The sequence below is a fragment of the Tasmannia lanceolata genome, unplaced genomic scaffold (genome assembly GCF_043159265.1).
Source record: "Tasmannia lanceolata isolate RefF3 unplaced genomic scaffold, GAP_Taslan_0.1 ptg000015l, whole genome shotgun sequence".
NCBI classification, from domain to species: domain Eukaryota; kingdom Viridiplantae; phylum Streptophyta; class Magnoliopsida; order Canellales; family Winteraceae; genus Tasmannia; species Tasmannia lanceolata.
This window is the reverse complement of record NW_027518692.1, coordinates 58,358,707-58,386,449: the sequence shown is the minus strand read 5'-3', so window position 1 is coordinate 58,386,449 and position 27,743 is coordinate 58,358,707. Positions and strand designations below refer to the sequence as shown.

General features: G+C 36.8%; 1 protein-coding gene and 1 pseudogene across 3 annotated transcripts; one reads left to right on the top strand and one right to left on the bottom strand.

The window, feature by feature from the left end:
* Positions 1 to 45: 45 nt before the first annotated feature.
* On the top strand, positions 46 to 23,445 carry DMS11 (Histidine kinase-, DNA gyrase B-, and HSP90-like ATPase family protein). Of its 3 annotated transcripts, none has more exons than XM_077397461.1 (20): positions 46 to 255; positions 2,814 to 3,188; positions 3,359 to 3,433; positions 3,539 to 3,573; positions 4,148 to 4,226; positions 4,378 to 4,467; positions 4,553 to 4,628; positions 9,392 to 9,470; positions 9,663 to 9,797; positions 12,271 to 12,369; positions 12,460 to 12,561; positions 12,972 to 13,118; positions 15,570 to 15,662; positions 20,133 to 20,184; positions 20,330 to 20,441; positions 20,581 to 20,870; positions 20,951 to 21,063; positions 21,514 to 21,593; positions 22,237 to 22,279; positions 23,055 to 23,445. In XM_077397461.1, the coding sequence occupies exons 2-20, from the start codon at positions 2,822 to 2,824 to the stop codon at positions 23,154 to 23,156; spliced, it is 2,169 nt and encodes a 722-aa protein (XP_077253576.1). In that variant the 5' UTR covers positions 46 to 255; positions 2,814 to 2,821; the 3' UTR covers positions 23,157 to 23,445. The 3 variants fall into 3 exon arrangements, with proteins under 3 accessions (XP_077253576.1, XP_077253575.1, XP_077253574.1); XM_077397460.1 differs by lacking the exon at positions 46 to 255 and adding an exon at positions 344 to 377; XM_077397459.1 differs by lacking the exon at positions 46 to 255 and adding an exon at positions 354 to 390.
* Positions 23,446 to 24,698: 1,253 nt separating this feature from the next.
* Positions 24,699 to 25,890, bottom strand: LOC143892173 (protein PELOTA 1 pseudogene; annotated as a pseudogene).
* Positions 25,891 to 27,743: the final 1,853 nt, after the last annotated feature.

The window sequence follows — 27,743 nt, the reverse complement described above, 5'->3', positions numbered from 1 at the left end:
ACGCACCTGCCCATCTTTTCGCGAGATTTCCGTATGTCACCGAAGCTACAGATTTTACTTCCGAGCCTAAATTGGCGCACCGAGGCTACGTTTTCGAGGCTCGGTTTGCTTTAATGGTACAGCTGTAAAATTAAACTTTACAGCTGTCATGCATTATAGGCACGTGCCACTTATAGTATATAAAGGACTTCCTTCCTCGGTCAATTTTTTTAGCCTTTTCCATTTGAGGGCAGAAGGGTTTGAGGTTTTATGAAGGTTTGGGGATTTCTCTTTCATTATCTCTCTTTTTCTTTCTTTTTCTCTTTTATCATAATTTTCCTAAATCTATTGGAGGTTTTTTTGGATTTTCCTTGAATCCATGAGAACTCATGAAATCAGTACGTATGTTAGGTAAATCTTGCCAAGTATGTTAGGCAATAAGTTTTTGTTGTTTTCTGCTTTTGTTAGGGCAGGTGACTTGGATTTTTGAAATTCCTTCCTTACAAAATTTGATTCTTGTTCTCTTTTTACATTTTTCTGTTTTCTATTTGGGTATTGGGTTTTTCTCGTTTTTCTACACTGAGTAGCTCATGGGTTATGTTGTTTATAGTTTGAGCAGTGTAATTAGAATACTTTGCAGATTGAGATGTTAATGAGCATTTATTGTTGTGATGAGATTGATTTTGTTTTACTGAGGTGAGGCAATGTGAGGAGATTTTAAAACTGAAACTGGGAAAATGAACTTTGAAAGTTTAAGCTCAAGTCATTTGGCTTTGTAAATGAGACACCCTTCTATTGATCATGGCATGCTTCCAGGTTATACATATACAAGCATTGCCAACTTATCTAATATAGTTTGCCCCCTTTCCAAGGAAACACTTAAACTATAGGAAGGCCATTCTAATTGTTGATTATGAGTCTGAGCCAATGAATTACTTGTAGTTGTTGGTTTAGTTTAGGCTATAGTGTTATATGCTGTTTCTGTTCTCGACAATGGTATATCATAATTTGTTTGAGAATTGGTGGGATTCACCTATTGATACCAGTGCTCTTGTTCAAAAAGCTCGCTGATCAAATGTGATCTCCTCTTGAATATCAATTGCTGCCTCTGATTTTGTTAAAAAGGCTCCATTGATGATCTACTCTACTGATTACACATGGATCCAATACAGAATTTGGAAGATCTATTCTTGAATAGAGTCCAAATTGACCCGACATAGAGCACAAATGTTTATCACATGCTTTTGTGTCAATTCCATTCGAGTGGCCATTTTGTTTTTCTCCTAGATTGGAACATTCTGGTGTTCTCTCTGCTTTGAAAAAGATGCTGAAAAATTTAGAGAAGAAATTTTTAAAATTGATGAAAAATATTTGGAGTAAAAAATGGTGCCGTAAAAGCAAACTTTGGGATCAAGCATGAAAAAATGATGAGTCATGGTTGGCTTCAACCTTGGTTTATGGTTTTGGGAAACAAAAGAAGCCCTAATTCTAACCAAAAGAAGATTTTTTGATGAATTTTAACCAAAAGAAGAGTACTTGATGTTACTCCTGATGATGACATGACACCCGTTCTAGTGACCATGCTCCACAAACCAATATGTGGTCATTTTTTCGGAACTATTAACATAAAAACATTTTGAAGCAAGAAAGGAAATAGAGAAGAGAGCGCCATGACCATCATGACCAAGATGGTGATGGGGAAAATACAAAGGACTCGAGTATCATCAATGTAATGGAGGATGAATTTCTGAATCTTCTCCCTAACTTTTCCACCTTCAGGGGATTTGCTGAGGTTTTTACTTTTTATGAAAGGTTTGCAAGCAATCCTTTGATGATTTCAAACTCCATTTTGGGTGTTGAACTGCAACTTGGAATTCCTTTATTGGGAATGAAGACCACTTCACATGAGTGACAGAATTCATGCTTAAATTCACCTAGGTATTATGTGTGCTAATCCGTGTGCTACCAGTCTGCAACCTGGTTTCAATTAAGATCAATCGACCAAAGTAGTTATCATGAAGAAGGAAATAGCACAGAAATATGATTACAAGATTAAGCATGCAGTCCCAATTTTTAATCTGACCCTGGATTCCATGTTTTGCACACTACCTCCTATACAATAGCATTATGATGGATTTATGTCACATGCCAATCGGGACCCAAAAGAGCATTCACTGCACATATTTGAAGATTGCGTGCTATTGCCACGGATGGGATGTATCTGAGTGAATGAAGTTCACGACTTAAGAGAAGTGTCTCCTAAGGGTCAGTAGCAGCGAAGCGGGGAAACGAGGGTTTTATTGCATTGCATACAATAGCTCGCGAGCTAGCTCGTTAACGGACGGAGTTACTTTTGATCATCTGATGGTGTCCAAATAGTGCCCTTCGATCCAAAATCATTGAATATTGTTTATTGTTGATGGGTTTAATGCCAGTCCAGAAGGATGAGAACCTTGGTTTCAGTTGTTGAGAGCAGCAATGGGAAAATCGGAGCTAATTTCCACTTGTAGTGCATTGATTTAGTTCTTTTTCAGCGTTGACTTGGAGTTTAGTATTTTGATGCTGTTTAATGTTATGATTTTTGTTTTTATTTATTGCTTTTTTTCTTTTGCCTCCACGGATTTGCCTACTCAATTCAGAAGTAAAGCAAGTCCTGTAAAAGGGTTGAATACTGCATACTTGTCCTATTTTTCTATTAACTGGTTCTAGTTTATGTGAATTTTTTGCTCTACTCTAACTGAATATTAGTGCATCAATATTCAATACTATAAGCGCCGTTGCTTTGCCCGATCTTTTTCTTTAAGTGGTCATAACAGATTGTGTTTTGTTTACAGTGCTGGAGATGAGCTTTCCAGAAATTGTTGATTTATGCAGTGATGAAGATACTGAACAGCCAGATTTCAAGCCTTTTAAACAGGACCGTGGTTCAGTTTTGAGTACAGTACAACTAAGAGAGGACACCACAGCTGAAAATTTTCGGGAGCAAAAATTTGATCCACGCATTAAAGGATCTAAGGACAGCAGAAGTTCAAATACTATAAGAGCCCAGACCAGCTCTAGATTTTCAGATCAAGATAGTTCAGTGGTTGATGGGTCTAGCCCTAGCCCTTGTTCTTCACCACCTGGATGGCGTGAGCCACCACTCTGCCAACAGTTCTGGAAAGCTGGGAACTATGATGTTGGACATGCCTCTAAAACAGTATCTCAAAGTATTCAACTCTCACTTTTTTTTTCTTCATGAAACCACTTTCCACATTTCGGTTTCATTGTTGACCCACAATGCTATCTGACTATCTCTGTTATTTTCTGAAAGCTTGTTGTTTATTGAGTAGTTTGTTTTCATGCTGAATTTACGGATGATTTGGTGTTGAATTTACAGATGGTAAATCTCATTTACGTGTTCATCCGAAGTTTCTCCATTCCAATGCTACTTCTCATAAGTGGGCTCTTGGTGGTGCGCACAACTGGTTTACAGATTTCGCTTCATTCAGTATTTTGCTGTTTTATTGATGTTTCATTGGGAGTTTCTTATACTACTGTTTCGTTTTGTTCTTTGCAGCCATAGCAGAGCTGCTTGATAATGCAGTTGACGAGGTGGTTTCTTATATCCCTTTTCCTAAATCATCGTCCTTTATCTTTTTCATGCTATTAGGAATTTGTTTTCATGATAAATCGGTAGTCTCCAAGTGGAGATGATGGTGAAGGTGCTAAAAATCAGGAAACAAAATCCCGGAATCGGGTGTTTCTAGCGATTAGATGCGGGTAAAAGTCAGGAAACAAAAAACTCTACTCAAAATCCGATTGACCGTTTCCCGGTTTTTAGCAGCATCTCATCACGGGAGGTGCCCCATTCTCTGATTTTTAGCAACTTCACCATCATCTCCACTTGGAGACTACCGATTTATCATGAAAACAAATTCTTGGTGGTCAGACATGGCCATCTTAGCTAAAGCTAGATGCATCCTTTACAAGATTCCTTGGACGATGTTTATTTATAGTATCTGCCAACTGTTATCTATATCATTTCTATTGGGGCAATGAAAGCAGATTCTTTTTTCTTTTTCTTTCTATATTCATCCATTGGGGCTTTTCAAAGTTTTTTCTTGTTTACAGTCACTATATAACCGTCCATTTGTGCTTTTCCATTTCTGCGGGTTATGTGGAATAGATACAAAATGGGGCTACCTTTGTCAATGTAGATAAAATCTCAAATCCACGGAATGGAAGTCCTGCTTTGTTGATTCAAGGTACGCCAAGTTTTTTCTTGGTGTTAGCTGCATGGTTTGTTGGCAGGGCTGCTTTTCTTTGTTTCTTTTATCATAATTTATTGCCGGTTCTTTTATCATATTTTATTTCTTTTAATCTTGTGCCTTGGAAATCTGGGGTCTGGTCAATTAGATGATGGAGGCGGAATGGATCCAGAATGTATGCGGCGTTGCTTGAGCTTTGGGTTTTCAGATAAGAAAGCAAAATCAGCAATTGGACAGTGTATGCATCCGAGGCTGGTCATTCTGCATTTATTCCACTCATTTGTCTTGCTTTGGTATTAATTGGTTGGTTTGTAGCCTTTCAGATGGTAATGGTTTCAAGACAAGCACTATGCGGCTTGGGGCGGATGCTATTGTTTTTAGTCGCTGCATGGGAAAAAGGTTTTATTTGGATAATGAAGTTTCAATTACGTTTGTTGCGTCTTCTTGTATTTTTCCTTGTCCAGGTTGAAGGATTTTAAAATGGATTGTTGTGGTAGTGGTTGGTGGTAATGGTTACTAAATTAGCAGTTATTTCTGATTTTTTAATCTTGATCTTTCCAATTCTTGTATTTTTCCTTGTCCAGTTTGAAGGATTTTAAAATGGATTGTTATGGTAGTGGTTAGTGCTAATGGTTACTAAATTTGTAGTTATTTCTGATTTTTTTAATCTTGATTTTTCCATACTTTGTGCCATAAGAAATGTTTAGTCACCCAATCTCAATGACTGCTTTCTTGCATTCTCTTCTTAGTTGTTATCTTCATCATGTGAACAGCTACAGTAGAAACTTCTCACGATTCCAGCTATACGACCTACTTAATGTTTTTTTTTGCCAGTAAGTTAATATGCAATTGCTATTGTAACAACTTCTTACAATTCCAACTATACGACCTAGTTAAATTTTTTTCCTCAATAGGCTAATTCTTTTTAATGGTTTCAAATTCATTTAATAAAAAGAAAGACTGAGGTGGTCCACGAAAAAGTACAACGAGAAAAGCAAATAAAGAGAAGATACATGGAAGAAAAAAAGAAAAAAAAAAGGACAATGTCAAGGGGGAAGGAAATCAAACAACTCCAGGCCCAGCTTCCCCACACCCTCCCTTGCAAGCCTATCCGCCACATAATTGGCAGATCTTCTAATATGATTGAAGACAACAGACGAGCCATGCACGCGATCAGAAATCTCGTCGGAAAGGTGTGCAAATCTCCATGGAGGGACTACCGATCCACAAAACCACCTAATGACATTCTTTGAATCACTCTCCACAATCACCTTATCCAAACAAGCTTTATCCAAATATTTTGCCAATAGGTTAATATGCAATTGCTAATTGTAATCTTAGGATGAAACTTTTACTCACCAAGTTTTACACTTGAATCGGTAATTGAGAAACTTGCTGAGCTTTATTAATTCCCTTGTAACCGGTCTTGAGTTGGAGGTGTAATCTAGTTTTGTAAAACCCGAGAAAAGTTGTTTTTCTCTTCCCCCCTTTGAACCTGATATCCAATGATTTTAAGTTAAGCTCTCAACCCAAAATTTTCTTTTTCTCGAAAGTTTTGGCTTATGCTGGAAGACCAAAGAAATCCATGAAATCCTGATCTCATTTTTTGAAGGTCTCAAAGCAGATTTCACGATTATGCTTATACAAGATCTTTCATATCAGAGGAATAGAAGGGGAAAGAGGAGTAACATCTCACTTATTTTCTTCATTGTTGAATACTTTTTCTTTATGTTGGGGAGTTTTAAGATTGGAAATACTTTGTCAAAAGGTATATAATGCATGAAATAATGTACTTGGTTGGGGTAACCTGAGCATGAGAGAAATAGATGTGCGTTTTACTTAGAAAAAAGATCTTTTGCCTACCACAGACCCAGAAAACATCAACTAGCAGATGCCAAGAGAAGCATTGGTGTTACATACAAATGTAATTAACTTTTGTATCACTCTATACAAGTAGAGTTAAAAATGCATGAAAGAAAGTGGTGCAAACTAATTGTGTTATTTACCTTGTTGGGTAAAGATCTGCTTTAGAAACTTAGTTTTCTGGAAAAGTCATCCAAAAAGAAGGATATGATTAGACACTTCCATTTTTTCATTCATTCGAGAAACGAGAAAAACAAATTTTTTGTTGTGGAAAATAAGAAGTAAAAGTACAAGTCTCAATGCACACAAATGGTTGAATCAGTTAAAACAAATTAGGAATTGATACATTATAGTATTGGGTAACCTTTTTACCTCCCGATTGGAATGGGGTGAATCGTAGGAAGTAGGAACATGATGTTGATTGTTGTAAGAAACGAGTGATTTCATACTTGCACCGGACTTTTGTTCTCACGTTCTTCCACAACCTTCGTAAGGTAGGGTGTTGGGATCCCTGTGTAACTTATAGATCTCTTCTCTGTAGTTTCTTAAACTTCTTCCGGTCGCCCTTCCTCCTAAAGATGTTGAGATCCTTGTTTATTTTTAGACCTCTTCTCTATAGTTAACTAAACTTCTTGTAGATACCCTTCCTCTTAAGGGTATAGCAAGAGAACATTGTCTATTTTGGGAATGCAATGTCATTGAATTAGCCATCATGCTTTGATTTATCTACAAAACCGCATGTGCACTCCCTACGATTTTCTTAAGGTCTGCATTTTTGCTAAAAATCAAAATACCCTTTGGAAAAGCTGCAGGAGAGACAGGAGGGGAAGGTAAAGGAAAATTATGGAGGGAGATATAGTGAAAAAACAAAAACAAAAAGAGGGGCCTTTATAATACCAACCACCTTTGGTCACAAAACAAAAAGCAAAGTAGGGTCGAGAAGTAGAAGGATCGTATCATTTAATATTAAAGGCCTAAGGTCGAGGAGTGATAAGAGGGTGGTGACAGGCATTGCGGCTAGTAGGAAAGTGGATTTTCTGTTAATTCAAGAATCTGAAATGGAGTCAATGCGAGATTCTTTAATGCAATGGATTTGGGGTAGAAGAAGAGGTAATGCAGAATAGGCTCTTATGAGGACTACAGAATAGCCTTGTTTTATAAGGTCACATCAAACCATCTTTCCTACATTGTGACTGCACTTTCCATACGAGAGGATAACCTAATCATAGGCCTGTCATCCTTTTCGTTGGAACATTGGATTTATTAGAATTGCTGGTTACTTTCAAGTTCCTACAGATTTTCCCCGTGCAATCTTTCTACTTTTTGGAGCCATTCAAAAAATAAAAAATAAAAAAATTTCTACTTATTGGATATGTTTCGAATCCACACCTTTCTTGTGTTTGGCACCGTTCAAAAATTTCTTACTGTTTGTTTTAAGGTCTCTTTGGGGTTAAGTGTTACAATGTGGCTTTATCTTGCCTTCTATATGGTTGTTCTTGCTATTGATGTATGGGGATAGTGAATATATCATATCCTTGGCGTTGTAATTATTTATATGTTATGTTTTTGTGTCCACGTCAAACTTCAACTCCAATTCTCCACACTTTTTTGCAAATTATTGGCTTGCTTACATCTCTTCTATGTAAAGGAAAATGTTCTTAGGTTTTACTTCCTTTTTAGTGTGCATAGCAAGGTTCAAAATATTAGTATCAGTTGGCATATCGGCCATATCGGCGATACGCCTGTGAATGGAGTGATACAAATTCTCATGATCCTAGAAGCTAAGCTGTACATGATGCTTTCACACACGTTCTTTGTTTTTACCTTGATGTTTAAAGGTTTTTGGCATATTTACTTCAACTAAAATCTATGGTTTGATAGTTTTAGCATTATTTATTAGATCTATACTGTGTGGTGAGCGTATCTGCTTGTCTGTCAACATTTTTTTTGTTACTACAACTAGAAGTGTATAAATAATTATTTTAAGTAAAGAAATGATCGTAAACAATAAAAAATAAGTAAACACTATCATAATTGTATAAGTACTAACATGTGTTGCAATTAAAAATGGGTAAAACGAATGAAGAAATAGTTAAACACACAAGAATAAGCCTACATACACGGATCTAGGTTGAAAAATTGAAAATATGAAACACAGAAGAAAGATGATAATTTTTTTTCCAGAAACCAAAATGAATATTATGCTTTGATCACTAACAGTACAAAGTAAAAAAAAATGTACAAGTTAAAGAGCAAACTTAGACCTCTTCATGCACGCGTGGGGGGAGCGGGGTAGGCGAGATAAAAAAGGCGGCCCAGTGCACGAGGCACCCGCCAAGACTCGCCCTCTTGGAGGGAGATAACTATCTAGAAAAATCCAACGGATAATAAAAATTACAACAAAAAAAGTAAATAAATTGAAGAAAAAGCCCAAAACATACACAAATTGATAGGTCTAGCCAAGTAAATGCATACAATAAATAATACTACACACACGAGTACAATAAAAAAACAATAAAATTTGCATAAATAACACCCAAATCTCTTACAACTATTTCGCAAACATGCTTATCCAGTAACTCGTTTCGTAAACATGCTTATCCAATGAGTCGTGCATGTCTTTGTTGTATTATAATAACCCATAAAGAAAAAGAGAATATGGATATTGCTTTGAACCGAAAAATCCCAAAATTTGGTGAATCTTACTTCTATCCATCGATTTACATTTCTATGATTATTTTTCGTGGTTGATTCTAGCATATCAATGTTCATTTAGGTCATACAACCATAAATCAAGCAAATTCCTGCAAATGACAAAGAAAGTGAACAAATGAGATTCACTTTTTTTTGTGAGCATGACATAGATCAATGTTCTTTTGGGTCATGCAACTTTAAATCAAGCAATACCCTCAAGAAAATTGCAACCAAAGTGAAAAAAATGAGGTTCACGGTATTCATGTGAACATGACGTGATACCGGCCATTTATCGAACTTATCACTTATCGGTAGTTACAGGCCGATACACGTGATTTTTTGTGAACCTTGATACGGGAGATCCGTGTCATATCAGACCTCATCAATACAAATATATATCGGCCTAAATTTCAAACCATCGTGCATATCATTTCCTTTTTGGCATAATCTGTTATTTCAGTTTGTCGCGTCATTTTTTGATGTTTGTGTATACCTTGATTTTCCTCCCTCGCATCTTATTTTTAAAACTTTTGAGTTTATCCTTTGACCCAATAACTTTTGTCCTTATAAGCCTCTTTGTCATTCATATGCTTCTTTGGCATCAGGACATTGACGCAAAGTGTTGGTCTTCTTTCTTATACCTTTTTGAGGTTAACAGGCCACACCGATATAGTAGTGCCCATGGTAAGTTTCGCAACAAGATGCTTATTTGTTTTCTTTTTTGGTTAATATTTCATTTTTGCTTTTTTCATAAATGTTGATTGCTTGCTTTGGCAAGTCCTGGAATCACCTAAGAAATTATGGGTTCATTATTATGTAAGTTATTGGGAATGTAAACTATTTTATTTGTTAACATATACTCTTTGTTGGGTGTAGGTGAATTATGAGTTCAATCCATCATCTGGTGCATTTGGAACCATACTTCGTACTAGTAAAGAACATTTTTCTTCTAATTTGTCCACACTTTTGAAATGGTCTCCGTATGCAACAGAAGCCGAACTATTGAAGCAAGTAAGCTGCAAACCTCCTTGTACTGTTGATCTGTTATATAAATGTCAGATTGTAACACGTGGTTTTCTTTGACATTATCAAAGTTTGATGGATTTAAGTATGATATCAAGATGCGCGGCACATCTTGTTGTGTGGTATTTAAAGGGCTGTAAAAGAAGAATATCACAGTTCTAAATACTAAATGATAAGATGCTTTTGCCTATCTTATTAAAAGTGTGGAGTGCTGAAATCATTTCCCTATATATATATATATATATATATATATATATATAGAGAGAGAGAGAGAGAGAGAGAGAGAGAGAGAGAGAGAGAGAGAGAGAGAGAGAGAGAAAACGGTTCCTACACATATGTGTAGATAAGTTATCTACACACTAGCTTAAAATACAGTGGGGGCCACATTATTTGGGTAATCCAAACCATTCATTTTTAAGGCCCTCACATAGATAGGGTGTCCACAAAAAATCAGATCCATAGGATCATCCTAACCATTCGAACTGTGGAGGCAAAAAATGGACTAATTTGTGAAGGTTTAAAGACATCCATTTTACCTCCACAAATCGTAAGGTTGGAATGATCCTATGGATCTGATTTTTTGTAGACAGCCTATCTATATGAGGGCCTTTAAAATGGATGGCTTGGATCACCCAAACAATGTGGGCCCCCACTGTATTTTAAGCTAGTGTGTAGAGAACTCTCTACACATATGTGTAGGAACCGTTTTCTCATATATATATATATATATATATAGCAGAAGAAGAAATAAGAGATTTATTTGAATTTCTCCCAAAATTCTATGAGAATTACACGTCACTTTTTTTTGACTTTTTTTAACAAAGGCACCCATTCAACCCACATATTTTCAATCCTACCCCCTCCTTTATGCTTTTTAACAAAGGCACCCATTAAAGCCACATAATTTCAATCCTACCCATTTTCAGAATTATGTGAAAAAACAAATCATTATTTGCTAGCCACCTTCTCCAAAGGCTACGTCTCGCCCATCCTTTGCAATTGTATGTGTTCAAAGATTTGTCTTATTAGACGTGGTGAAAAACTGCACGGAAATACTATTTCTTGAAAGGTGGCTAGCAATAATAAGTACCGAAAGAAACTAGCAATAATAATCATTACGTAGTAAAGTTTTGGAGGGAAATTACGGACAACGGGTACCTGTATATGACAATTACGAAAAAAACTACAAAGAAGAGGTATCGAAATTTGACAATTACGAAAAAAACTACTTTTCCTTTGTAATTTTTTGAGGATATTACGAATTCAACACACCTTTAAATTTATTTACGAATTTCGGGCACCTTAAGAGGAACAACATATTATGGAAACCTCTATAGTTTGGAGGGCTAGGATCAGCCTATGGAAATGATTTTACGGGCACAACGTATTGATGTTGTGTTCCATCAGATGGACGGTTTGGATCAACCTATGATGTGGTCCGTACAGTTCTTTGTCGACCCGTGCATCGCATGGGTTTTTTTACTAGTATATATATATATATATGGTTTTCTTTGACATTATTAAAGCTAGAGCTCATATAAGCTTATATGAGGTAGAACTCACTAACATAGGGGGGCCACATTGTTTGGAGGATCCAAAGCATTCATTTGGTAGGCCCTCATATAGATAGGGTGTGCCTAAAAAATCAGCTTCTTAGGATCATTCTAACCCTTCCATTTGTGGAGGTTAAAAATGGGCAAATTTATAGAGGTTTATACCCCTCCATTTTTAACCTCCACAAATGGAAGGGTTAGGATGATCCTATGAAGCTGATTTTTTGGGCACACCCTATCTATATGAGGGCCTACCAAATGAATGCTTTGGATCATCTAAACAATGTGGGCCCACTATGTTAGTGAGATCTAGCTCATATAAGCTTATATCAAACATTTTCCTCATATATATATATATATATATATATATATATATATATATATATATGTTAGAAATTGAGTTAGGGTTAGAGGGAGGAAGAAGAAGAGGAATGGAGGGATGGAGAGTCTCTTATTGAAATAGATTTAATCCATTGGTATTTGCATCAGTTTTTAGTTATTTTAATTGGTCGCATGTTTAAACCCTAGTTTAGAACTAATCTTGTCATTACAATCCACCTTAAGGATCTTTTACCTATTGGTTGGTTTGTATAAGGTTTATCTCTTGATAATTTTGTTCTTTCTAATTATTGAATGCAATTTAAGTCTCGTTATTGCTGCTGCCCGTTAATTAAATTATCATTAAATCAGCCCTAGGTTAGTTCTTTAGGTGTTTTGAGTTTTCCGTGTTAACCCTTAGCCTTTCCTAAAGCCATTATCCCATTAGGAGTGTAGGATTTTCCCTAAATTAGGTATTGTCCTGAAGCACATTCTCTTTCTTTGTTCTTTGTGTATTTCTGTTTTGAATCCTTTGCGGGCTTCCAAACTCGAAGATTCCAATTCACTCATTCTTTGGATTTAATGAGCAGTTTGATGACATAGGTCATCATGGAACGAAAGTTATTGTCTATAATCTATGGTTAAATGATGACGGGGGTATGGAGCTCGATTTTGAATCAGATAAAGAGGTTAGTTGTATGATGTTCCATATAGGTTACTGACTTCATTTTGTTTATTGAGTTGTTTTCAATGGAATACTTCTGATTTTGTGGTTGCAGGATATTCTAATCAGTGGGGCTCCCAAAATAGTTGAAACAAATAGCATTCCAAGGATGCTAACCCAGAATCATTTTGCAAACCGATATCATTATTCTCTTCGCGTAAGTTATGTAATTTAAAAGTAAAGTTCTAATTCAAAGAAAGATTTGTTGTAACTAAAATATATCTAAAGTTATTTAATTATGGTATACACCTTAGAAATGGCTTCTTGTAGAAATCCAATCCAAATAACTCCTATAATCAAGCTTAAATCTCCATAATATTTGTTTTGAAGAGAAGAGTCAACTTAAATATGGAAAAATAAAATGTCATGAGTTTCCCTTCTCTGATGATATTTCAACTTAGTAACCCATGCTGATATCATCAGTATGGCCTGTTTGGGCTCCTCATTTCTTGTCTGACTTCAAATTTTCAATTGGATTGGAGTTGGAGAGTGGGAGCTTTTCAGCCACATCCCATTACATCATTAATAGTCTGTCCCTTTTACACTGACTTCTTATTTGAACTGTAGGTGTACTCATCCTTCTTGTATCTGCGGATACCGGAGACTTTCAAAATTATTTTGCGTGGGCAACCTGTAGTGCATCGTAATTTTGCTAACGACATTAAATTTCCTGAATACATTTTGTACAGACCTCAAGTTGGAGGAAGTATGGAGGTTTGTATTAAATTTGTTGTGGACGAAACATTGCACTTTGTTTCTATTTCCTCCTTTTTTTATGCAGATGTTCTCTCTCTTTCTCTTTGTGTGTGTGTGGGTGGGTGGGGGGTTCTTGTTTGTTCACTTTTATGTTAAATCCACATGTTGTAGGGCTTATTTTTGTTGTATCATATGCATGGTCTATTTGTTGCAGTACCAAACTTTTAGCAACATTATATGCAATCCCTAGTAATACATTTTGTGTTTTTTTTTGTTTAGGATCAGATTCTACTCCACAAAGTTATTCACAATAAATAAATTTTATCTGGTTCCTCTCCTATCTAGAAATCCATTTAGGAAGGCGGAGGTGTGAGGCAAAGCATTCAACACTCTTCTGAGGTGAGGTGTAAGCCTCAAGGCACGACGCGTAAGCCTCAAAATTTTTAAATTTTATAAAAATAGGAAAATTAAGAAAGTTTGAAAAAACATAATATCATTCTAGAAAGAAAATATGTTTCATTTTCCACAATTTTCGATAAATTATCATTCAAGGTTATATAAAAAATATCAACCTCAAACATCTAAAAAGCTACTAAAGTCTACAATCTAGATGGTTCCATTCCATGATGTGTTCTGGCGAAGTGATGCTTGAGACAATTCGCACCTCAAATGTACCATTGAGTACAAAATTTAAAATTAATCATGTCCCTTAGGTTGATTCCCAACAGCTACCCATGCATATTTTCATTCATAAACTTTCCTTTCCGTCATATCTCGACCAAAATACTCAAATACACTTAACTAAATAAGCTCCCAAGAAACTCAAAACAACACAAAAGAAGAAAGAAAAGAAATGAAAATGCATGTTGAATGTTAAAAGCATAAGAAAACTGGGTTTTCTACTCATCATTGCGATAGCTTCCCACTCCACAAACTCCACATGTGAAATATAGATCTCGACGAGAGATCTCGACTAGAGAAATCACCTGAAAGTGATAGGTTTCAATTTTGTTGAATGGTTGTGGAGTAATCACAAAAATAGTGTCTCCAAAAACTAGTCCCTCTTGCCACTGGTCTTATATTTTCTCATATACGGTTGTTTGTATTCACAAAATAGCCTTTATATAACTGATAGTTTTTGCCCATATACTTTTTATTGCAGACATGCCTGGTACGTTTTTATTTTTTTTATTTTTTTAATGGTAGCCAAATTTTTTTATTAAAAAAGACCGAGATGGTCGAGTACCTTAAGGGCCCGTTTGGATGCAAAGAAGATTTTGATTTGGATTTCTCACATTTGCAGCCCTTTTTGCATTGTAATTTGGATCGGATCAAATTCTTGGATTTCTAATTCAGCATCTGACAGTGAAAAAAATCAGATTTCTAAATTTGCTGGAACTAAGAAATTGGAATCCACAGATCTGGCAGATTCCTTCACCCTCTTTGCTCCTCAACCTCTCCCCTCCCCTAGGAAGTACCCCCTTCCCTCTCTGTCTCCCTCTACATGAGCTGCCGGATCTATTCAATTTGTATTCAAAACTCAATTCCAAATCCAAATACAAAATGGGAGGTATCCAAACGGGCCCTAAAAGAAAGCGGAAACTATATTTTGTAAAAATACAAGACCAAAATCATGGCGGAAGCGCGTCAAACATGCCTGGTAGGCTTATGCCTCAAAATTTAAGCGCTTCGAGTTAAGCCTCCTTTTCAAACACTGGTTACAATATTGCTACAAGAATAAATGATGGGGTTTATCTGTGTTATTTCTGGGGTGGTAATTTTCTACCGTAATCTATTGGCATGTATTGGCAATAATTCTATGTATACTTAATCTTGCATTGCCACCTTACTCTGTTTATTCCAAAACTAGATATCAAGAGAACTGTTTTTTTTAATAAAAATAATCTGGACTGTGCAATTTGAAACATTAACTTTTAAATATTCTATTTTGAAGAACTTGATTTTGATGCTAATACCTTTTCTTCTACTAAAGAAACAATAACTTGCATTACTATCAGTAGTTATTTGATGGTATAAGACTTAGTTCTGATAGAATATCGTTTTCTGTAGTTCAAACCTCAATATTTGAGGCTTGTGGTCTGTTACAATGTAATAGTAATGAATTAATGATTGATAACTGGTATACAAATGTTGTTTTTTCTACTAAAAGGCCTTATTTTTGAAAAAATTAACTTAGCTTTCTTATCTGTAGTTATTTGATGGTATAAGACGTAGTTTAGAGTTTAGACTTTATAGTTTTCTGTACTCTAAATAGACTGAATATTGTTTTCTGTAGTTCAATGTTAACATTTGATGGTTGTGATCAGTTACAGTTTATAATTAATGATTGATCACTGTTGTAAGAGTAAATTGTTGTTCTGGGCTAGGAAACATGTTATCACCTGATGTTTTTTGCTCTTTGTTAGTCATTGTTGACTATGTATTGTTTTCTGTTTTCTCACTACTCAGGCCCAAGTCATCACCACAATAGGATTCCTAAAGGAGGCTCCACATGTGAATATCCATGGGTTCAATGTCTATCACAAGAATCGGCTTATATTGGTGAATTTTTTGCTCTCTTGCCCCTTCAACTTTTAGTGAGAAAAATTGCCAGCCCAATTGTTTTCTGTCTCATGGATTTTCACACTATTTTTTTTTAATGGCATGGATTTTCACACCATTGTTGCACTGAATTTATTGCCTCAGTTATCAGTGTAGTGTATTACCTCCCTTAAGATATATCCACATATCTTTGGTCTAGTTGGTTATATTTTGGACTTGTTCTGATGACCATATTGATGTAGGAGCCTGTCCTTGGTTAAATTTGTTGTAGACTTGGGCATTATTGATTGCAATGTAGTTCCAACGTCACAATTGCACAAATTCGTCTCGCCTCCTTGATGAAATATTTGGTAATTGTTTGACTCTGAATATCCTCAACAGTAAAACTTGGACTCTTTAACAAATAGCAAGAGAAATTAAAATATGTATGTTGATGATGGTGATAATGCTTACGACATTGGAGGCTCTTGATCTGTCGCATATCCGTAAGGAGGTAAATGATCTTCTTTTTTCCAACCTCCAATTTGTTGTAAAATGGAAATATTAGTGGCTGTCATGCGGAAAGGAAGTGATTTGCGAAAATCGAAATGAAATAGTTTAGTATCATTAAATAACATGAAATGGTTAAGTTGTTTTCGTAGCTATTTTTTTTTAAAAAAAAGTTATTTTCATAGCTATAACCTGCAATTTATGTATGCTTGTGGCATCGGAGTCTCTTTTAGTTCTTGCTTATTTTGAGGAGGTAGTAAATGCTCTTCATTGTTTCAACGTGCAATTCATTAAAAAATGGAAAGGTTAGTTGCTGTAATTTTCTGAAAAGCAGTTTGCAACTTCAAAGTAGCATAGGAAGGTAAGTTATTTTTTTTTTCATGGCTCCAACCTGCAACTGATTCAAATTGGAAAAGGTAGTCGCTGTAAATTGACGAAAGGCGCAAGGAAATAAGATGACATGATGACATATGGAATTACAGAAGGATCATGGGTCAAGAGGACATCCTTTTTTTTTTTTTGAGGGGATGGCATTTGATTAAGATAAATCCAGTCTAGGTCTTGGGCCATGTCGCTTTTTGGCCCTCCCTCCCCTATCTATATCCTTTTGTGTTTTTAATAGATTTGCCTCTCTTTGTGGAAACAAATATTGGTAGGCCTCATTCTGGTTGTGTTTTATTTTGGGTGCAATTGATTTAAATAATATGGAATTCATAATGCCCTTTAATTATTGGAATTATGAAGTAATTGAAGGTTTCTGAGTAACTTCCATACTTTCTATTAATGTCATTTACAATAAGACTAGCATAGAGTCTAAAGCGTAGGACTCCCATAGGATCCAATGCAGGCATGCTAAAATCTAGCATCCAGTGAAGAGCATAGACAGTTGGATTTTTCTCGGAACATAATTGCTTCACCATAACCATTTTCTGATTGCATTTTCTACGCTTTTCTATTTTTGGATTTTTCTCTCACTGTACTTGAGTTGTTAAAATCCCACAATTCGGTTCAGTCAACCACATAAATGATTAATGGTCAACTTGAATCTCAATTGAAAAAGGAATCACATTCAGTAACATGAAGTGCATACTGTTTCATGATTGGTAATTTTTTAAAATTATTCTATCTTGTGGATAGAATGGAGAGGTGATTAAATTGCAGGTAATATCGCTAGTCCAACCTCTTTCCAAATGTCTTTCTACATAAGAATTCCAAGAAAACTATAAATTGACTAAATTTTGATCTAAGATTTTAGAATATCATTTTAATGTCATCTCTCTGCATAAGAAGTCCAAGAAAGCTGTAAATTGACTAATTTTTATCTAAGATTTTAGAATATCATTTGATTGTCATCTCTCTCTCTCTCTCTCTCTCTCTCTCTCTCTCCTACGCCTTTCTTATTTTTTACTTTATTATTTTCCGAACTTGACGTAATTGGCGAGTGCAGCCTCACGGAACGTGACGGAATGGAATTCAACTTCAGTGGGAAGCCCTTCCATTCGAAGTCAGATATTGGTTGACCTTCCGTTTGACAGAATTTCTTGGTTGACTTCCCGCTTGTTGAGTACCGGAGCTGGGTAAAGAAGTCCTCGCTCGGGACGCCAGGAGCAACTGTTCTAATGTGCCTCACTTGCTGCAGTAGGTCACTGTTAACATCACTTAACCTGTTAACACCTTGATCCCAACTGTATCCCCTGAGATCCTTGCCCAAGTTTTTGGCCTCGCCTCCGCTCAAGAAATTCTAAATGCTATTTATGCCAAAGAATCAAAGGGCTCGAGAACTTCAACTTGATCTCTTTCTAATAAAGTCAGGGATCTACGACAGTTTCTGAGTACCTCAACCAAGCTGTAGTGGTTGAAAATAGGGGGCCAACCAAGACCCCCTAATAAATCTTTGTTTGATAAAGCAAACGATTCGTTCCGACAACTTCGGACCAGATTCACCTCAATAAAAAAATTTGCCGATCTACCAAAATTGATCGGGCGGGCTGGTTAGGAAAGGGGTTATTAGTGGAGAAAGGAATCGCTGGGAGATAGATTCTACTGTTTGGTCAGGACGAACGAGTGGCTCTGAAGTATGCTCCAGAGGAAGTCAAATTGACCCTTCCCCGTGTCAGTCCAGTCAGAAAGGGGAGGGCCGCAGTCTATTAATTTTTCTGCAATATAAAGTTCTTACAATCTAATATTTGGCTATATGATTTGATTCGACTTAGGCACTCTAATAATTTTATTTCCAATTTGATTTTCAGATCATTGTTCACTGATACTTTGGTGATTCTTATTACTATTATTTTTTTAATTTTCATTTCCCGGAAGAGGGTTGAGCACTGTGTCTTTACTCTTTACCAATCTTGGTAGTTTTTTATAGTTTGATCATTCCCTCTTTTAGCCACTTAACTCATTCAGTTATGGATAATTATTTCTCCCGGGTTTAAGTTAAAATTGGCAGATCAGTCCTGTATGACCTCCAATTTCTAAATGCCAGTGGATTTACCATTACACACATGGTATGATACTGTAGTGGATTACTGTTAGCCCCCTAAATTCGATGGAATAGCCATTGGCATGTGGTGGCACTTTGTACCCTTGCCAGTAGCCAAATCAGCCTAGGGAGATAGGAGAGGGTAACAAGGTGGGAGAAAGAGCATGGCATATGGCCAATGGCATGAGAAGACTGAGCGTGGATGGGCTTGTCGAAGTGGCATGGCAAAGACCTTGGTGGCACAGCACAAGTGTGCAAGGCAGCACACAAGCAAAGGCCATGGGTTGGGTAGGGCCATGAGGGTTAGTACACATGGCATGCACGCAAGGGCCAAGGGACTTACAGGCATTGGTGTGCAAAATAGCACATTGGCGGACAAGCATGGGTGGGAACCTAACACTAGTGTGGGTGGAACACACAGATGGGCATTGGTGGCAAAAAATGCCCAGGCACAAGGCACAATGGCTGGGTGTACTGGCCAAGCGGATAGGCCAAATGCGGCACAGAATGGGCCAGATGCGCAATGCGCACTGGCCAAGGCGCAGCAAGGAATGCACCACTGTGCATGGGACAACTGGACAGCACGTGGGCGTGGCGCAGCTTTGCACATGGAGGCAACGGTTACAAACAGTTACAAAACTTGCCAAGACATTCTTGGACGTGGTGCACATGCTTTTGAGCAAGGAAGGCAGCGCAATGGGAGCAGTTGGGTGCTTTTGCAGGGTTTTGCACACTTGGCAGCAAGGCATTGGGCCAAGTGGTGCTGCATGCACATTTTGGAGGCAAACCTCGTCGCTATTGCACACACAACATAGTTGGACGGTTTTGGTTGGTTTTGCCAAGTGTTAGCTTGTAATTTGTAAGTGCCAATCCACATGGATTGTAGGATGTGTTGTACATTGGCCAATGACCTTTAGGCAGTTTGAAAATTGGCCAATGGCCTTGAGTTGGTTGCCAAAACTGGCCTATATGTGGCAAAAACACCCCATGCACATGGGCAATGGGCATTTGTGTGTGTTTTGAGAGGAAAGCTTCCTTTTAATGGCTTTGGCCTAGAGTTTGAGATTTAGTGAGAGAAAAGCAAAGAGATTGCTCATGGAGTAGGCATTGTTTGAGCCGAACCACGTTAAAGATTTCTGTCCCTTTCTTGAGAGAGCCTCAATTGCATATTGGGTGTGCGTTTGGCTGACTAAGTTGGGAAGACTTAGTGCCATCACAGGTTCCTTTGAGTAGGAGTGATTTTATCCCGTGACAATTACCATTACACACATGGTATGATACTGTAGTCAGGTGCCATCTAATTTACTCATTCACTAAAAGCTTTCTGATGTTTCTAAAAGCTACATTTCCCACATAAAAACTTGTAAAGTTATTCCACTTCTTGCTTCCCATCTGTTTTATTTTGTCTTTTATTGTAATTAGATGATACTTTAAGGTGTTTTTTTCAAGGTACAGAATTGTGCCTTCTACATTTTTCTTATGATTTCTCTTCTTTGCAGCCCTTTTGGCAAGTTGTTCATCAGAGCAATAGTAGGGGCAGAGGCGTTGCTGGTAAGAAGCCCTTGACATATTTCTTTTTTTAACATGTACAGTTGTAGTGTGTGGAATTTTTTGCTGCACTGTTTTGCATCCCTATAACAATGATTTTTATGGGTTTTAGATTTAATTTTTTTCCCATTGATCTAATGATCTTTAGGTGTATTAGAGGCGAATTTTATTGAGCCTACCCATGATAAGCAGGATTTTGAAAAGACCTCTCTCCTTCAGAAACTTGAAACTCGTTTGAGGCAAATGACATTTGAATATTGGTAAGCTCCAACAGTTATTGGGTGAGATGCACTCTAAATGCTTACTCCATCTAATTTACTCTCGATAGAGTTGGTGCTTGGATGTTGAAGCTGATGTTTCCTTCTTTTTTGTCCCCCCCTCCAAAACGCCATCTGACAGGGATTATCATTGTGGATTGATTGGGTATCATCAATCCAGAAAGATTCCTTCATCATCAGTTCCCTCAAATAGTACTCTACAACCCGTTGTGGTGAACACCAAGACCCCTGGTTCTGTGGGTGGTGTTTTTCCAGATCCATCAGGAACTCCCTCTAGTTTTTCAGCGGGACGACCCGTGGTGACTGCATTAAGTGCCCCAAATGCTCTGAACTCTCCCACCAGGGTTGATGCTGCGAGACGCTCTACTCCGGGGCAGTTATTCGATGATTTTGAAAACAGCTTTCAACCGGGTGAGATTTTTTATTTGTAAGATGTTGTCTTAGCATTGCTAATCTTACTAATCTATCACCTTGTTACAATGTGCAATCAGGATTTCCTGGAAAGAGGAAACAACAAAGTTGTAAAGAGGCACCGAATTCAATGAAAAAGCAGGCTGTGTCTGGTGCAATTGCAACAGACATTGGGCACATTGATGAGACGGAGGTGGGGCACATTGATGAGATAGATTTGGATGTGAAATGGCAGTCTAAATTTACATTTTGTGGTATTATTAATGTACCTACTTATTCATATTAATGTTCATACTTATCCATACAAGTTATATCCAGATAAAAAAAATCCTTTTAACATTATTTAAGTAATATATAAACAAGTGATGAAAACAAGATTTTTTTTTTCTATTATTTGTATGTATATTTTCTTGTGAATATCTAGACATGTGCCCAACACAGCATTTCTACATAGATGCTTGCATTCTGGAATTATTCTAATCCTGTTGTAGTAACCTATGCTTCTAATACCTTTTATTTTGTTGCTTGCTTAGCTTGTTATAACATTCTTCTGTTTGAGCACTAATAAAAGATATCTATTCCATGTTTTGTTTAGAGTTTAAAGGTTTATTTAACACATTAAAATTATATTTATTCTTTGCAGTGTCGCGAGAATGTTGAGAACAGCCCACGAAATCCGGAGGCTATACGACTGATGGAAGAAAATAAGAAATTGCGCACACAGTGAGTTCAAACTTATATTTTCTTGCAATGGTTCCTTAACTTCCACTTGGATGTCGTATGCAGTTCTCATTAATTCTTGTTACTGTTTTAGATGGTTATTAAGTTCTTCAAATCATCAACTGTAATGTAATTTGGAAAACTTATTTTTTTAGATGGTTATTAAATTCTTACTCCAAATCATCAACTGTAATGTAATTTGAAAAACTTATTTTTTGAGATGGTTATTAAGTTCTTACTTCAAATCATCAACTGTAATGTAATTTGAAAAACTTATTTTTTTAGATGGTTATTAAGTTCTTACTTCAAATCATCAACTGTAATGTAATTTGAAAAACTGGAGTTGAGATATCTGTGTGATTGTGCACACCTTTGAGGAATAACTTTGTGTTATGCGCCAAAGTTTTAATGGAGGAAATTTATTCGGGCAACCTTATAAATTTTATACAAACTTAGAAAGAAAAACATACTAAAGTTATTGAGAGGTTACTCCTTCATTATCCAGGAAAAAAATGTCATTGAGAGGTTACTATTTCATTATCTCAGGAAAAAAAAATCTGATACCAACTGCTTGAACTTTCTGCAGTTTTTACTACTCACCGAAGTAAAAACATATTTTCATTGTCTTGTTGGCTTCTATTTTCAGGTGTGAAGAGTATGAGAAGAATGAGAAGGAACTTGAGCTCAAGGTAATATTATCTTCTCATAGCAAAAGTATTCACAATAATTGCCCATCAATGAATTTTGTTCATTTTCTCAGGCATTGATATATTTTTCCTTTTTTAGAAGACTTCGTAAAAATTGTTAGAAGTGTTTCTGCTTGTTAAGTTGTTCTAGTAAATGATATTTTTCCATTTACAATGGAGTTTATAGTGTGGTACTATGATATAGCTGCTGAACAGTCCATATATGTTGTCATGTTTAGTTTGAGGCTTTTGAGATGTGTACCCTGTCGGTTAGGATCTAAGGGCTACAACCTTGAGGTCAATGGTCTGACCCATAGCAGTATGAATCTTTCATTCAGGTTGCTGGTCCTGGTTTGGAGTCTAATGATCCCTAGATGCTTCAGATACTTAAAATAGATAATATCTAACTTTTGCCTCCACACCCAGTTGCCCTAGATACTAAAATTGATTATTTTTTCTTTTGGTATCATTCTTACCTCTTTTACGCTGGTACATAAGGTTCAATCCATGATTGATCCTCTAGCTCAATGGTGAAGGCTTTGTTTTTTTACCTGGAGGTCAGATGTTCAATCCCAGCTTACCTACCTAAAAAAAGGCTTCAATCCCATCCCAAATTTCAGGCTCATGCCCCTCCACACACACCCCCCCCCCCCCCCCCCCGGGCCTCCCCCCCACCTCAAAAAAAAAAAAAAAAAAAAAAAAACCAGAAGAACCCCCATGTGTAACAAGATTTTTTTTATGCTGCTTCTAAATCCATCGCCGTGATTTCCATGGGCAGGTGCAACAGCTTAGAATTAAGCTTGAAGAAGTGAATTGTGAGTATGAAAGGCTGTTGAAGGAGTCGGAGTCAATAGGTGCAGTCAAGGTGGAGAAACTCTAAACATGTACATTTTATTTCTCAGTTTCTTGTTGCTATTTCCTTTGTTCCACGTTCAGGTTTTGGGCACACGCAATGTATCATAATTCCCACCATTTTTTCAGTGAGGAGATAGAGATATACCCAAATGCCCATTTGGGTATGCAAGAAATGTGTCCCATATTTGTTTTTTCTTTTGTACGTAAGGCATGGGTCATATAGGTTTTTTTTTTCTTTTGTAAATGCAATGTAAGGTTCATTGATAGTGGATCTTTTATACACTTAATGATAGCTTTTTTTGAGGTTTTTCCAAGCCTAATGTTTCTTCATAATCCTTTAACATTGCTGTGGTAAGATAGATAAATCCATATGCCGAGTGTACGTAGAACATTGGTCCTGCAGATCGTATAGATGGATCACCCCTCTGTGGTGGTGGTGGTGGTGGTGGTGGTGGTGTCTGCGGAAATACAATCCACTGTTCTTTTGGTGGGATAACTGGTTGAAAGGAATTGTTGCATTGCTGTACCTCCTCACAAGAGGTTCTGAGTTTCAAATAACCTTCTCCAGTAAAGGGTGATTTGGGACTGTTTCAGCAGTTTCTGATGGAGACATCATAGGGTGATCTAAGGGGTTTCATGGTGTAAACTGTGGGATGCAGGTGCTATATTTTCGTTGTATTTACTCGGTTTATAGTTTGATCAGTAAGACCCTTGTCTTTCCAAAAAAAAGCCCTTTTAGTTGTATAGCCTGATTAGTAAGAACCTCATCTTTCCAAAAAAAGGTCCTCTTGGTTGTGTAGTTTGATTAGTAAGAACCTCATCTTTCCAGAAAAAAAGGTCCTCTTAGCGGCATCTCTCATACAAATCCGAAACGATGACCCCTTTTGTTATCATTGTACTTTTTTCTGGTCTTTAATGTGATTGTTTGTGTGCAAGACATGGTCCAATTGTTCCCAACTTTTGTCCAATTGATGTATAAAACCAAGCTTCTTCTAGCTCATTGACACCCAGCTTCCCTAGATTTGACTTCTCCATTTTCAGCTCTCATGGATGGTTTTCACTTCCCATTTTTTGAGTCTCAACTTTTTGCCTCTATGTTTAGGGATTGAAGTAATTTAAGGATTTAGGGAGGATATGAGAGAGTTTTCTAAGCACAACCGAAGACAATGCAGCGCAAACCAGAGTAGCAAACCTAGAGAACCCATTTCATGCCAAGTTCCTATATTTTTTCACATTTTGTACACGTAAAGTAAGTTTCATGGATGTGAAGAAAGGATGTCATCTTAGCCCATCTCCCAGGCAAATCCTGGTCATCTTCATCTTCTTATCTTGTTTCTCTTTTAAGTTAATTTTTTTTTTTCGAGAAAGATGCTGCGGATACACTCTTAAGATGTTTCCATATTCGCATATTTGTATCAGTTGTAAAGTTATGTACATGTCCATATGAGGAAAAATTAAAGCCCTTGAACCTTTTTTTAATAAATATAAAAAATTCATTATTGTTGAGAAATTCATTACATAATAACCCAAGAAAAAAAGAAACTCTTTCTCACTGGTCACTGCTACAACACGTTGTCGTCATCACATCTCAATGTCATCCAACTCTGGTAGTGGAAACCGTAGAATAGCTGAGATCCCTGTAAGTTGCGCCAGTTGCTCTCCAGACGAATGCATAGTAGAAAAAATGTGTACTGTTCCACTTGAATCTTTCACTGACTCCACAAAATTAACATATTTTTGCCTTGTCTTTATATCTGCATTCCTGAAAAGATGATCTGTAATCGAAAGAGTCTGAACAGCCATTCTTTCATGAGCAAACTCAACATGCTTAGGCCCATAACATGCACGATCTGTATCATTCGAAAGCATGTCAAAAATCCTTGAGCACCCGAACCTCTTGCGCCACCTTTGTATCATTGATCAAACTCATAACATTGGGAGCATCCAAAGCATCCTTCAAACTATGCTTATATCCAGAGGAAGCATGAGAAAGAATCAAATGCGATTTATTTTCAATAATCTATCTCAACTCTCGTCTTTCTGCCTCCAAAAGCAAATAATCATGAAAGTGATCCTTCGTGAATCCTGGGTTCGCAATAACAACGCAACGAACAATCTTAAAATCAATATACTCGAGAAAACCCTGTAAAACCTTCTCAAAAAACTTATTCAAAGCCTCCTCATAACCCGCAATACTTCGTCCATGTTTGCGTGGAATTGAAGCTTCAATCCGAGCACAAGTCGTTGTTATACTTTTACCAATGAGAAATATGTGTGCAAGTCCTTCTTGCATCAAAACAACTGCTAAATCAGCACTTGCAGAAGGTTCACAAGCTTCTTTGAGCATGTCTAAAACCCAAGAATCCCAAACAAGTTTTCTCAAAACAAAAGGTCTATGTTGTTCGATTTCTAAGGTATGAAATTGACCAATATTTTACATGGTCATTCTTAAGGATATTCTTACGATGTATACGTAAAACTGACCCCTCTTTCTCATAATCTATACCCTCAACTTCAATTTCTAGTGTTACTTTCACACGTTCAACGTCTTTCTTTATATGTTCAGAAGCCTTCTCTCTTTGAACTTTTCTGACTGAAGTGGCTAGAACAGTATCTCCCTTTGATATGAGATTGTAGGCATGCCAAAGATCATCAGATTCCTCTGGAATCATCTTTACACTACCGGGTCCACGAGGGACGATTTTTTTATGTACCAGCTTCATATTTGAGATTAAAGAACTCTTAGCAGAAAGGAGGGAGAAAACTATGAGGAGGAGGGAGAAAACTGTGAGGAAGATGAATACGTATCAAATTCCTTTGGAAAGCAGTCTTCAAGGCCAAAGCAGAGAGAAAACTTAAAGGACAAGTCTCACAAATTCGTTCCCTTTTAAGTTTTAACACCCTTATCCTCTCCTACTCCTAATATAATTGGTAAGTTTTCTAATATAGAAACATTATTAACTTAAAAAAAACGGTTGTATTGGGATTAGGGTTTGGTTAATCTATAACTTGCTAATAAGATACGTGCAAAACTCGGTAAGATTACGGATTCAATGTCCTATTATATAGGCCACTACCCATAGATGTGGCTCTCGAATGAATGGTGTGGATGGAAAATAAACAGTTTAAAGACATTTTAGGCCCTGTCTGGATTTTAAGATTTTTTCTTTAGAAAAGCCAAAATTTCATGCGTTTCCATTGTTAGATTACACGCACAAAAAAAAGCTACTTGAACATCCTCACTTCAAATTTTATTTAGGGTGATGATAAATTCACACCCCCCGTGTAGGATGATTCACGAATTTATCATCTCCCTTGATTTATAATGATATCCCTAAGGCCCTGTCTGGATTGCATGAATTTTTTCGGAAAGTTTGGAAAGGAAAATTATTTCTAAAATTCCGTACTTTTTTAGAGCAAGAAGAAAGATATAGGGAACATCAATTTATGATAATACCCCTCTAAGTTAATCATAAGGAGGAATGATAGATACAAGGGAGCCCTTGCATAAAGGGACAAAAAAGGGCTCTTCATTGGATCCACATCATCAAATGTAATTGATTTTACTTTTTCAACGGATTTTAAATTGTAACTGAAAATGACGTGGATCCAATGAAGAGCCCTTATGCGGCTCTTTAGGCAAGGGCTCCCTTGTATCTATCATTATCATTGCTCTAATTATAATCACATTATTTCCCTCTAAATCATGGAAAGGAAGAGATAGAGAAATGTTATCAGCACTACTGTATTTTGATGAGGGCACTCCTCACTTTATTAAAAGTACAGTATGGCCCGCACCGCACCATAGGATGATCCAAACTGTCCATTAGATGGGCCACAACCTAAATATGTTGTGCCCCAAAAATAATTTCCATAGGTTGATCCTAACCCCTCCGATCTATAGAGGATCAACCCTCTAACATTCAGATCGGAGGGTTAGGATCAACCTCTGGAAATGATTTTTGGGGCACAATCTATTTAGGCTGTGGCCCATCTAATGGACAGTTTGGATCATCCTATGGTGCGGTGCGGGCCATACTGTACTTTTAATAAAGTGAGGAGTGCCCTCAGCAAAATACAATAGTGCTGATAACATTTCCCAAAAAAAATTCCTAAGAAAAATTTGTCAGTTATAAATGTTATTCTTGCAATCCAAACAGGGTCTAAAATTTATTATTTCCCTTCGAAATCAAGAAATCTCTTTCCCGCTATCCAAACAGGGACTTAATGGACGGGTTTTTTCATCATGCTTGATCTTTGAGTAGCTAGGTAGACACGCACGTGTCATAGCCATTGTGTTTGGAAATCCCTAACAGACTTCCCTATTGCAGCCGAGTCTCAAAGTACATATTAATAGCTTTTTGAATCACAGAGATGGCAATGATTTGAGAACTTGTCGTGCTAGTACTGCTAGCACTCCTCAATAAGAGCACCCTTGTCTCACAAACACACCCCACTTCAGAAAAAATAAAAAGAAGCGTTAGCACCCTTTCTTTGAACTTGCCGGTCAAAGAAAGGCATCAAGAGGTTAAGTGCATGGAATGGATGATTGATATGCATTGTCAAGATAGGGGAAGCATTGAAGTATTTATGAGTATGACAATCTTTTCTT

Bases quoted from the DNA above. Each gene is read 5' to 3' on its own strand.
- DMS11 (XM_077397459.1), top strand. From the start codon at position 369: ATGAAATCAGTACGTATGTTAG. The intron at 20,442-20,580 runs GTAAGCTCCAAC...GCCATCTGACAG, and splicing joins CAAATGACATTTGAATATTG to GGATTATCATTGTGGATTGA. The intron at 21,594-22,236 runs GTGAGTTCAAAC...TTCTATTTTCAG, and splicing joins AATAAGAAATTGCGCACACA to GTGTGAAGAGTATGAGAAGA.